The sequence below is a fragment of the Nannobrachium achirus genome (genome assembly GCF_963921795.1).
Source record: "Nannobrachium achirus genome assembly, chromosome: 21".
Lineage (NCBI taxonomy): Eukaryota > Metazoa > Chordata > Actinopteri > Myctophiformes > Myctophidae > Nannobrachium > Nannobrachium achirus.
In genome coordinates, this window is record NC_137828.1 from 21,565,192 (window position 1) to 21,578,249 (window position 13,058).

The 13,058-nt window shown below is 45.6% G+C and overlaps 2 protein-coding genes across 2 annotated transcripts; both read left to right on the top strand.

Moving 5' to 3' along the window:
- Nucleotides 1-4,418: 4,418 nt before the first annotated feature.
- Nucleotides 4,419-5,240, top strand: LOC308306639 (proteasome subunit beta type-5-like; the record flags this gene model as incomplete). Its single annotated transcript, XM_080751680.1, has 1 exon — nucleotides 4,419-5,240. The coding sequence occupies one exon, from the start codon at nucleotides 4,419-4,421 to the stop codon at nucleotides 5,238-5,240; it is 822 nt and encodes a 273-aa protein (XP_080607806.1).
- A 5,200-nt stretch (nucleotides 5,241-10,440) lies between these two features.
- On the top strand, nucleotides 10,441-12,402 carry LOC308306640 (store-operated calcium entry-associated regulatory factor-like; the record flags this gene model as incomplete). The annotated part of the gene is made up of 2 exons (XM_080751681.1): nucleotides 10,441-10,455; nucleotides 11,608-12,402. 2 exons carry the CDS (start codon nucleotides 10,441-10,443, stop codon nucleotides 12,400-12,402), a joined length of 810 nt encoding a protein of 269 aa, XP_080607807.1.
- Between the last annotated feature and the right edge of the window lie 656 nt (nucleotides 12,403-13,058).

Sequence of the window (13,058 nt, forward strand, 5' to 3'; positions counted from 1 at the left end):
CCTATGCTCTGCTTTTGCAGTTCTTTGAGATTTTCAGAGGACCATGATAACATCTCAAAGGCGTGTGAGAGGGATGATTTGCAGTACTTATACAGATATTTACATGCAGGAATGAAGGCGGCAAAGTGCTTTTGTCCAGACTTGAGCCAATATGGAGGCCTAGAAGAGAGGTGGTGAAGGAAGCAAGATGGATGACCCAACATAGTGACTCCTACCCTAAAATGTAATTAATCAACATTTCAAGTTCTTTGTTTAGGCAAAGTGCAAGCTTTCGGTCACAGACCTTCAGGCATAAGATCAGCATTGACAATGACCATATCACTTGATTAATGGATGTGTCACACCTGTGTCAAAAGTTTCAATCAGTAGTTCTACTCAAGGGAATTGTAGTACTAGTCCTACAGAGATACTACAAAAACCCAAAGGACACACTCCATTGAGACAGAAAAAACACCTAAAAACACCACATGGCTCCTATGTGGATCTTGGACTTCTATGTGGCCAGCCTGTGATGTCATTCATCTATGATGAATACAATGGAGGAAAAAGGCCTAGGCTGCCGGCGTGGCAGTCCGGTCACCCTAGGCTGCAATGCCAGCCTAATAGCGTGTCAAAGGTTTGAATCCCCATCCCAACGACCTATCAATAAAGGCTTAAAAGCCAAAAAAATATTTAAAAAAGAAACTACTTTTTTTTTAAATAAAAGAATAAAACGAAATTGCATAGCCGGACAATATCACTGCGTGGATATTAGTCTGGTTCTTCTCTGTGTTATTATTTTTTTCTTCCCAATAAGGCATGGCTTACAACAAGATTCAAACAGACTGTATTGGTTAGACCTACAACCAAAGGTGATACACCCAACCTACATTTGCATACTGAGCCCTGGTTGGTGTCAGTGTTATTTTTTTTTTCTCCCAAAGGACGTGGTTACAAAAAGATTCAATCCTACAAACAATCAGAGTAGCGCAAAGGTGATATGCCCAACCTACATTTGCATACTGGGCCCTGGTTGGTTTCTCACAACCTAAAGCCCGCTATACATTTGCATATACTGGGCCCCTGGTTAATGGTTCCTCACGACTTGTGAGCCGTGAAATATTTGAATAACTGAGCGGGGCCAGACCTAATCTGCCACGGGCGGTTTTTCTTTGCAATGGCAGATTGGTCTGGGTATGCGAGGCTGGTACAGGACAGGGTCTAATAACGGCATGCCTTCCCTGTGGATCTCAGTCATGCAGACAGTCTATCATGTCATCAATTACATCAGTATACTACAACAGGGGGTCCGGGACCCCTAGGGGGTCCTCAGAGTTACTACAGGGGTCCTCCAAATCTATGAGCGATAGAACTTTTTTTTTCTCCTTTTTTATATTAACCACTTGAACCCTAGCGTCCATATCCTGAGAACTTTAGCCAAAAATAGCAGATCTCACAACGCCTCACGCTGTGAGGCGTTGTGAGCTTGTAGATCGGCTATTTTTGGCAAAGAGCTTTGGTGTAGAGGGGAAAAACAGCAGACTGAGTACAGAGTGAAAGGTCAAGTCAAGTGTATTAAGTATTGATGGTTCAAGTGGTTAAATATCTGAAAACACAAATTGACAAAATACACTGATGATTGTGCTGTCAAACAATGAAACTAAATGGAATCTATGATAAGGTTGTGGGGGTCCCTGCTTCATCTCTCTCTCAACTAAGGGGTCCTTGGCCTGAAAACATTGAAGACCCCTGTACTACATGCAGGATGATGTCAGTACTACTGTAGGACGTCAGGCATCTCCATAATTGAGCAAGGATTCAGGACAGTCTGACCTCCCTTGACTTCCAGTACAAAATGTAAGTTCTAAAAAGTAAAAAAAAATCGCACCCGTGCGAAGTGAGCGGTGCAAATATATTTAGGGAGTATGATAAATTGTGGACGATTTTCAAGCCTTTTCTTTAAATAATCATAAATGCTTTTCCCTTTTAAATTGAAGATATTAAATAATATCTTTATTATTACACACATTACATATAAATATGGTTAATGTGTGTGTGTGTGTGTGTGTGTGTGGCCATGATCAATCAATAGCTAGCTGTTCTAACAATAAATTAGCCAATTTCAACACTAGCAGTTTAGTATTCACAATCACTAGGTTAACATTCACAATATACATCATCACCAATTCTATTCAATCATGTACATGATGTCATGTCTACATCACAATAGATGGTATATAGTATTTTGACTGACAGCGTTCCCTTAGTTTTTCCAGTCCGAACTAGAACTTTTGCACATCGCTCCAATTAACTATAGAGGCGAACGAGGCACCTAGCTCTTTATATCTGTGGTAGTTACTGGGAGAGGAAACCAAAGGACAAGGTGACCATGGTGGAGCCTTGGAGCAGAGGGGAAGCGTGTGGATACTTATCTTTTCCAAAATAAGTAGAGCTACAGAGAGTCGATCTCCAGAGAGGCGAGAAGAGGCCAGAAGATGAATATTTTAGTTTTTCAAAGTCTGTTCATTTGTATTTTAAACTTGTATTAGCTGCCTGTCATTTATAACCTGTGAAATTATCCACAGTCTGTCTAAAAGTGTGGTTATTTTATAGCTTATCAATGATATTCATCTAATACAATTTTGAAATTCAAATTCAATGGCCTAAAGGGTGAACCAATCGGGTGCCTCCGTGTCTATGACATTGTTTTTATGACATATTTTCTCCGGCCTAAACGCGTTCTAAATCAGGGTGAACCAATCGGGTGCCTCTGTGACTATGACATCATGGACAAAGCAACAGAATCAAAGTGTTTCATTGGTCTAGCTAACTCATGTTATCATCATTAGTGACATCATCATTTTGGTAAAAAAAAGCGGTCTATAGGAGCGGTTTGCACCGCTCAAAAACAAGAAATGACATAGTCCGGGGTACGATGGTGCAGTGGTTAGGGCTTCGCCTCACAGCTAGAAGGTCCTGGGTTCGATTCCCGCCAGGGGATGCTGTGGTGCTGGGGGCGTGTTCCTCCCTCCGCATCATCAGCACCCACACCCTAGGTGGGGTTGGCGATAGGGCCGCTCTGTGTGGAGTTTGCATGTTCTCCCCGTGTCTCCTAGGGTTGATACCCTCACAAAAACATGCAGTATTCCTGGTCTCAATAATGCCTCCCCCTGGCCAGCCGGGGCGCCTGATGGAGGGGAAAGGAACTGGTTGGAATCGTGCTACGTCCATCCCAGGGAAATCCCCCCTGTCAGGTGAAAAGAAGCAACTTGGACTACCCATGCATTGAAGGAAGCATGAGGTTTGTCCTTCGTCTCCCTAGGTGCGGCAGAGGGAGATCAGATCCCAGGATTACATAGGCAATTGGCCCTGGGTGAAAATGGGTTACAAAATCGTGGGATAAAAATTAAGAATTAAAAGAAAAAAGAAATGACACAAAAATAAATTACACAGTCCTTGTATACCAGCTTGCGCCTTGTGGACTAAGTGCCTTGTGGAGCAGTTTCACTGCATGGGATCTGAATGTTGTCTTGCCATTTAGGCATATTATAATCATATCTTACAATAAATGTGAGAAATCTGTGTGTGTGTGTGTGTGTGTGTGTGTGTGTGTGTGTGTGTGTGTATGTATATACGTATGTGCCCCGCGTATCTCGAGAACCATTCGCCCCACTGGCTTCAAATTCGGCACGTGCGTTCCCCGGCGCGGAGTGCAGTGCCAGATCTCCATAATGGGCATAAAGGGACACAGACAGACAGATACAGAGATCTCCATACACGGGCATACAAGGGACACAGACAGACAGATACAGAAATCTCCATATTTGGGCATAAAATGGACGCAGACAGACAGATACAGATATCTCCATGTATGGGCATAAATGGACACAGGCAAACAGATGGTCAAAACGGGTCCTATGACAACAGGTATAATGAGGTTTGCATTAAAGGGCGGGGCATTCATTCCCTATTTACATCATTCCTGAGTAGGCCGGTCCCCGACTAGACGCTCGGCCGGCCGAGCCTCTAGTTAGTAAATATAAATGGTATGATAGTATTATTATTATAATATCTCAAAATTCTGATGTCATAAAATTCCCTGCAATTTGCTGTAGATTCTGACGTCATCGTCTGTCTATCTCTTGACGAGTTTTGCAAGCTGGTAAAAAAATGATTTAAATAGTGATTTAAACAGTCCCTGCATGCATCTCTCAGCCGATCAGTGGTTTTGAGCTCTATTTTGTTGGGAATAGTTATGCTGACCAGCCACAGAAAGTGATGGGAGTCAATTTAAGCTATAAGCTAAGGGTGTGACTATGGAAATGCATATGGGCACGGCCATGTAAGTATTTATCACGGCTGATGATGTCACGCCATGTAAGTATTTATCTGTATATATATACAGATCATTGCTTGGCATAGCGTCCACACCTTCCAAGATGGCGCTCGAGAGTGTGTTGAAGACTGATTATGCGGATTTCTCTGACAATAAACTGTTTGGATTTGACAATGGACTGGAAAAGATCGGAGTTAGAGCTGCACTCGGAGAAGACCTTAGCTTTGCAGTGAAACCTTCACTCAAGTTGTCGGATGAGGGAGTCGAAAAGAACATACAGTTTCTCCATGGGACCACCACTCTGGCATTCAAGTTCAAGCATGGCGACGAGCATGGTGTTATCATAGCCGTGGACTCCAGGGCTTCAGCTGGCTCCTACATCGCCTCTCAGACGGTGAAAAAGGTGATCGAGATCAACCCCTACCTCCTGGGCACCATGGCCGGAGGTGCCGCCGACTGCAGCTTCTGGGAGCGCAACCTGGCTCGCGAGTGCCGCAAATACGAGCTTCGCAACAAGGAGCGCATCTCAGTGGCGGCGGCCTCCAAGCTACTGGCCAACATGGTCTACCAATACAAAGGCATGGGCCTCAGCATGGGTACCATGGTTTGTGGCTGGGACAAGAGGGGGCCAGGATTGTACTACGTGGACTCGGAGGGGAACCGACTGTGTGGCGACCTGTTTTCGGTGGGCTCGGGCTCCATGCACGCCTACAGCGTGCTGGACAGCGGCATCCGCGAAGAGCTCACCGTGGAGGAGGCCTGCGAGCTGGGCCGCCGCGCCATCTACCAGGCCACGTATCGTGACGCGTACAGCGGCGGGAAGGTCAACCTGTACCACGTCCACAGCAAGGGCTGGACCGTTATCTCCCAGGACGATGTCCTCGCGTTGCACCAGCGGTACAAAGAGGCGGCGGAACAGGGTTAGAGGGGGAGGGGTTATGACCCCTGTCAACATGGAGGGAATCTCAGGAATCATTGTTATCACGTTAAGTCAGGGGTCTTCAATGTTTTCAGGCCAAGGACCCCTTAGTTGAGAGAGAGAGAGATGAAGCAGGGACCCCCACAGCCTTTCCATAGTTTCCACATAATTTAGTTTCATCGTTTGAAAACACAATCATCAGTGTATTTCATATCAATTTGTGTTTACAGATATTTAACCACTTTCACTCTGTTGTTAGTCTGCTCTTTTCCCCCTCTACACCAAACCTCTTTGCCGGAAATAGCCGATCTACTGCAAGGTGTTTTGAGCTTGTAGATCTGCTATTTTTGGTTCAGAATATGGATGCTAGGTAGGGGTTCAAGTGGTTAATATAAAAAGGGAGAAAAACGTTTCTATCACACAAAGATTTGGAGTACCCCTTGTAGTAACTCTGAGGACCCCCTGTTGAAGACCCTGGCGTTAAGTAATTTAGTTGTTTAGCAGCAACCGCTGCCCCTGCCTCGACTGCAGCAGCTTCAGGAACTCAGAGACCTCAGGCCTGCTCAAGCCTCCTGTTAGCTGATGAGGACTAAGTCTAACTAATGTAATAAAAAAATGTATTACAAAAATAAAACGTTGGGTTCATTTCGGTACATAAGACAATCATCCCAGAAACCCGGATTTCCAGCAACACTAGCCACCAGTTTTGTTTTTTTGTATATAAATAAATATTTGGGTGGAGTGGAGGCAAAAAGCTCACCCACATCTGCAGATACCCCGGTTCCACAAGCGGTGCCTTCAGCTTGAGCTTTGTGTGTGCACATGTTCTTTTTTTACACATCTGGCTGCCATAGTCATTTCATAGCGAAAGCAGAAAAGTGACTAGGCCTATTCTAGAATATATAGAGTTTAAGTGATTAAGATCTCGCTGTTGCAACTTTTCAGACTACGATAACAACTTTTTTTTCCCCATTTATTTTTCTCTGAAAAGCGCATAGCGCATATCAATAGCCAGACACAGGCAGAGCAGCAGCAGTCATTGTTTTCTGACCTCGGTTGCAATCAGAGACGGGGACTGCCCCATAAGTCGAACTGAGGTTAGGTTTAGGCATAGTTTTACTGAGGTTAGGGTTAGGGTTCGACCTAAGGACATGTTACCATCAGAGACAACGGTATGGCTCTCTGTCCCAGGAACGCTGCAGTAAGGCTGTTCCATTCCCTTCATTGGCTTCCAGTTGCTACCAGGCCTCACCCAGTACAAAACAATGATGTTGGCCAACAAGATTTGGGCACCCCATTCATTACCTTCAAGACATGATCCAACCCTATAACCCTTCACGGCTCGCTTAGATCAGCCAAGAATCTCTCCGAGCCTTCCTGAAACACACTGGACTAATTGTCCAAATTAAAAACTGTGGAATAAACACCCTGTTTCAGTCAGACATAGCATGTTGTTTAACCACTTGAACCCCAGCATCCCTATTCTGGGGGGAGGGTTCACCAAAGATAGCAGATCTAGAAGCTCACAACACGTCACAACGTGACACGTTGTGAGCTTGTAGATCTGCTATTTTTGGTGAAGAGAGTTGGAGTAGGTGGGAAAATAACTCATCAAGTACAGTGCAAATCAGGTCTGTTTTACTAAGAATAGAGGGCCAAAGTCAGTGGTTAATGATATTGTAGTAGTATATCTATAGTGTCTACTAAATGCCAAACCTTTTCTTTCACCAATGTTAAGATAATAAGAAATATTCATGAGTGACTTCTTCCTTGACATACTAGTGTATAAGACATTTGGACTAACAGAGAGACAACAATTTGTGGGACATACAGTACAGTACATGGGTCCACAAATGCTCTTCTGATGGCTTGTCTCTTCGATGCCACGCTGTTCGCTGTAATGGGTGGCGCCTGTTGGCCTGGCGGTCCGGGCGCGTGCCACATGGGCTCTGCATGGTGCCGTGTTGCGGGTTCAGGCCTCCGATCCCACCGGCCTTTGCCGCGTGTCACTCCACTCCCTGTCTCTCTCTTCCTGTTTCCTGACTACAGATACTGTGCTATCAATAAAGGGAAAAAGACCAAAGAATATCTGGAAAATATATTTTTTTTTTAAATTGCACCTTGAGCAAATTGAGCGGTGCAGACACACATCAGGGGTTGACACTAAGGTCTCAGGGGCACTTGCCCGTCGGGCAAGTACAGGTCATGTTCTACTTGCCCAAAGGTCATGCCCACTTGCCCGAAAAGTCCATTATAAAGTGATAGGTAAGATTTTAATTACAGCTCAATTTAACATATTTCTTTACTTTCTGGGGCTGTGCGATGTCACAGGCTACTGAAACTCAATACTTCCAAATCCAAATACCTACATAGCTATGATTGAATATGTCTATGGTTTCACACTTGCCATTTTACATTTTTAAGTGTAGCAACAGTAAAAACAGCACATTATAGGTAATCCGTGCTCTTATTTTACATTCAGCAGACCAGCAGACAGAGCGCGCTGGCCATGTTCAGGTGTTTAGACAGATATCTGGTGTTGTGTTTATAGGCGGTTGTGTCCCCTCTCAAATGAGCACTTGCCTGGTTGGGCAACCTGAAAGCAAAGTTCACCTGCCCCAAAGGTTTTATTTACCTGCCGGGGGCAGGTGGGCAAGCCTTAGTGTCAATGTAGCGTCACGGCCGGGAGGCGAACCCGCCCCGGGACCCCGATCTGCCAGGTATGCACGCTGACCAGTCAGCCAAAGTGCCAGGCACGTTGGCGAGAGCCAACGCACATACCATATAGCCTACAGTCGTCCCCTCTACCTGGAAGCGCGACCACGCGCGCCGGCCAGGATCTAAGATCGACTTTGAAACCGGGGGGTTCAAACGCAACTCAGGGGGGAACAGTCGTCGACTACTAGCCGGACAGGTCTGCACCGCCGCCGGGGATGAATACTTCCCCTCTGCACCGCTGCCACCAATGTAGCGTCACGGCCGGGAGGCAAACCCGGGACCCCGATCTGCCAGGTATGCACGCTGACCAGTCAGCCAAAGTGCCAGGCACGTTGGCGAGAGCCAACGCACATACCGTATAGCCTACATCAATGCCTGCACATGCATATCTCCTTGTATGAGCCGTTCTACCGTTCTGTCCGTGACGTGAGTTAAGGCTACTTTGTATGAGCACGGGAGATCCGTACTATTTAACACACAAGGTGAAATGTAGGAGTGGGTTTTGATGAGAAAAAGCCTTATTTGAACCTAAAATTCATAAGCTATATTGGAAAACAGCATTATGTGAACTTAGATTTATAAGCTAAATTGAGTAACACCCTGTCCCCAAAAGGCCCCAAAAGTGCATCCAAGGTTTATGGAAAGTCAAGACAAATGTCACGAGTATTTTGCACATAGGGAATTTTAAAACATAAGGTCACGTAGATTCCAGCAATAAAAGGTGGTTGCCGCAGCATAATGCAAACAAAACTGGGTTAAAAGAGTGATGTCAGGCACTTGGGGTGCAATGGGCCGTGAAATTTAAATATATCATTATGACAGCTGTTACTTTAGTTCACTTCTACAGTCAAAGATACATCAGAATATAACGGCGATGTATCATCAATTTGGCTTAAAGCTGTCAAAAAGAAAGCAGACCCGATAACCCGTCATGTTATCTGATATCTATGACATAAGGTGGACCTGACTCTAAAACCCTATCAATCTGCACCGCTCAAAAACAATGAAAAGGAATAATTGTGGGCTCGCTGAAAGGCGAGAGCACGTATCTTCATTATTTATCTATCAGTCAAGTTCTCGAGCTGGATGTTGGGCCTACTGCAGTAACAAGATGTCAAAATTGTCAAGGAAGGATGGTGTGAGTCATGCTGGGATCGCTCTTGGCAGGAGGAAGCTGGGGCAATTGACCCCTTGGCTTGGTAGAAAGGGCCTGAAGGCGGCCGAGCAACAAATCCGTCCGAAGAAGGACAGAGGGATGCAAGCAGGATCTCGACTCTGACACAACACATCAGCTCATAAGCTAGTCTCCCGGAGAGAGACCCATAGCCTTCTGTACGAGTTGGGATTTCTGGCCTTACAACCCAGATATCTCGCATGAGGGTTTTGACATTCGGTTAAGTTCTCACCGGACACCACTGCGGCGGGTCCTAATCCTAGTCAACCAGTCCCTTTGAGTAGTATTTTAGGCAGGAACATTCACGTCAAGAATATAACAATTAATAACATAATGAACAGATAGACTCGGCAAGATATTGGCAAGGATATTTAACCATTTATTGCATAAATGGAATACAGTTAAACTTGGCGTTTGAAGGGCTCCGCGATCGGAGATGCTCCCTGAATTTTGTGCAGGCATTTCTGAGCATGCTAAGCAAAATCAGGGAACGCAGCAATACCCCCCCATAGGGATAGAATAGCAAATAGCAATAACCATGACATGTAACATAGTCAAATCACAGTATTGAGCTTAACAACATTGACATGAACTTAGACAAAATCACAGTATGAGCTTAACAACATGACATGAACTTAGTCAAGATCACAGTACTTGCTTAACCACATTGACATGTAACTTAATCAGACAATCACAAGTATTTGAGCTTAGCCAGACTGATCATGCAAAGGTGGAGGCTGGGGTGGAGGAGGAAGCAAGCAGCAAATGATTCCGAAGCTCCGGAACCAAGCATTGGTAGAGAAAGCCAGCTCTATTTAAAGGAGCCTTCCCTACTGATTGAGAGCTCTGATTGGAGTATGGCAGTCATGTGACATAATGACCAGCAGATATGTTAATGAGGTATGAGAACAGAGCTGACTGACATCTGACTACAGCTGAGCAGCAACTTGACTCCCATGCCCTGCATAAACTTATGCTACGCTTTATTTAATATGAGGGCCCTTAGCCAATGAGGTGCAGCCAAAGGGTAGATCTTTATGCCCATACATGGTGTTACATGCTAGCCCACACTCTGTTTCTGAACAGTATTTCTAGTTGAATAATGTTATAGAAAGGTGCAATTCTGGGAAATTGCAAGTGTAGTTGCTGAGTTGCACTGACGCGAGTCGCGAGGAATCCCCTGGGAAATGAATTCTGTCCAACTGTTAGATATCGTGATGTCAAGTGACATCGTGACATCATGACAGCATGACCAATCCTGAAAATCAGAAAGGGCAGTGCCGTCAGTTCAGCAACAGTTAGGGTATGGCAAAGATGGGAGTCCTCAGGGTGTGCACGAAAAACCTGAGTTTCTACGGTTTCTTGGGCTGCATGGATATGGCAGCCTGGAACGGTTGTTCAAGTGCAGCTAAACTTGGCATGTTAGTAAATGTGCCACAATTAACGATAATGCATTGCACCTGTGTACTTTTGGGATTACAAAAAAAGTATAAAACTTAAAACAGGTTTACTTTAGGTGAACAAAAAGGGTTAACTGAAAACAACAATGATCTACTATATCCTTTGCAAAAGCAAAATATCGTACCGTTTTGGCTTTGTATCGTATCGTTTTAAAATGTGGTGATCGGTATCGAATCGTTCTGGTTGCCTACAGCAACCACACTAACTAGAAAGAGTGTGGTTGCCGTGGTCCCTTTTCAAGTCAATGGGGGAAATGAATCCACTAATATTTGAAGGCCCATATATGGAGGCCCCTGATGTCACCAAGCCCATATCTTGAAATGCTCATATATGGACATTCTCATGTGGTCTATATATGGACATACTCTGTCAGTCTCATGTGGTCTATGATGTCAGACATCAAATCCATATGGATCTATCTATTTTTAATTAAAGTCAATGGAGACAATTAATTCACGAATAAATGTATATCAATTATAGGTGTATATATACGTTATATACTATTATAACTTATTATCTCTTAGCAAAATAGCACGCATGCGTGTTTGACATACTGTATGGCCCAAGTGTGTGCCACCAAAATTGTGGGAGGTATTCCGCTGCAAGAAGTACTATAGTCTGGTTCCCATGTGAATAAACCTCATGTGGCCACTCTATGACATCAGTCATCTATGATGTATCTTTTTTTAAGGGGGGGGGTTGAGCAAATCATATTGTATATTGAATACTTTGAGGCCAGTCTATGACACCAGCACTATGACATCATGATACTATATTTATGACGTCAGGGATCTCCATATACAGCCATGAAGGGACACACACACAGGTGACATCATGCATGGAATGACATCACGACAACATCACCCCAACTATATAATTGTCCTTTAACTTCTGAAGTCTTGCGTTCATCTTGTCAGTGGTGAATGTTGTTTGTAAAGGGATAATAATTCACTAGAAATGAAGAGATTTATCATATTGCTTGTTCAGCTTCTCTTTGTGGTTTCAACTGTTGCCTCAAAGGGTGGGAATGAATCTCCAGGAGCCAGTGTGTTGCTGCGCGATGTCAGCGCCTTGACACTTTACAAGGATCGCTGGACCACAGGCCGCCGTTCCAGCCCCGTTCCCCAGCTCAGATGTGTCGGCGGCTCCGCAGGCTGCGGGGCCTTTGTCCTCCAAGTGGTCCAGTGCACTAACAAAGGGTGGGACGGAGTCGACGTCCAGTGGCAATGTAAGGCAGACATGGACAATCGGTACCGCTTTGGTCAAATAGAGGTGAGCTGCGAGGGCTACAGCCATCCCAAGGACCCCTACGTCCTGACGGGTTCCTGTGGGTTGGAGTACAAGCTGGAGCTGACGGAGGAGGGCCACCGCAGGGCGGCCCAAGGGGCCCCGGCCTTTCAGTCACTAGTCAGTCTGCTAGGAATGGCTGTGCTGCTGCTCATCATAGCCTGTGCCATCTATCAGATCTTCCTCATTGGAGAGCCCACTCGCCCTCCTCGCCCTCCTCCATACAATCCAGGCCATGGTGGAAATCCAGGCTATGGCTTCCACAATGACTACTACAGCAACCAACAACATTACCCAGGAGGCTGTGCTTCCACCGGAACAGGAGGAGGAGGAGGGAGCTTCTGGACAGGCCTGGGGACAGGAGGGATACTTGGATACCTGTTTGGAAGCCACAGGAGACAACAACCCCACGGCGACAACCACGTCACAGAGGGCAGACCTGGACCCGTACCCGCTGATCAGCCCTCCAACAACAACAGCTCAGGGACACGCACTGCATCAGGGTTTGGAGGAACCACAAGGAGATAGGAAGCTGTGTGTCACAAACTGCTGCACTGATCAGCACCACATGTCCTGTGCAACCCAGTAGACCATAACCTGACTTTCGCCAGATAGTTGCAGCAGTGCGTAACGCTCTGCCTTACATCTGGGATCTCTCGGCCAGACTCTATGTAAGGGGCGGGCCATTTTTTGAATTTCTGTAGCAGGTGATTGGATGTGGCCGTTTCTATCACAGTCTGGGAGTGCCAACTCCAACCACTCATATTGGCCTGTCTGCATGACGTTGCAGACAGGCAACGTCATGCACTCAGGCAACGTCACTCTATTGGCTCTGAGCCGCTCAGAGCCCGCCCATAGCTGCCGCTGATTGGTCCGGCCCGGGACTTTACGAGTGTTATCAACGCTGGCGGACCGAGCCCAGATGGTAAAGCAATGCAACGCAATGCTGCCACCATCTGGCGAAAGTCAGGTAAGTAGACCAGGGGTCTTCAACGTTTTCAGGCCAAGGACCCCTGTAGTTGAGGAAGAGATGAAGCAGGGACGCCCACAATCTTATAGTTTCATTGTTTGACAGCACAATCATCAGTGTATTTTGGATATGTCAGTTTTTGTTTTCAGATATCTAATCACTTGAACCATCAATACTTAACCCTGCAACCCTTGACCTTTCACTCTGTACTTAG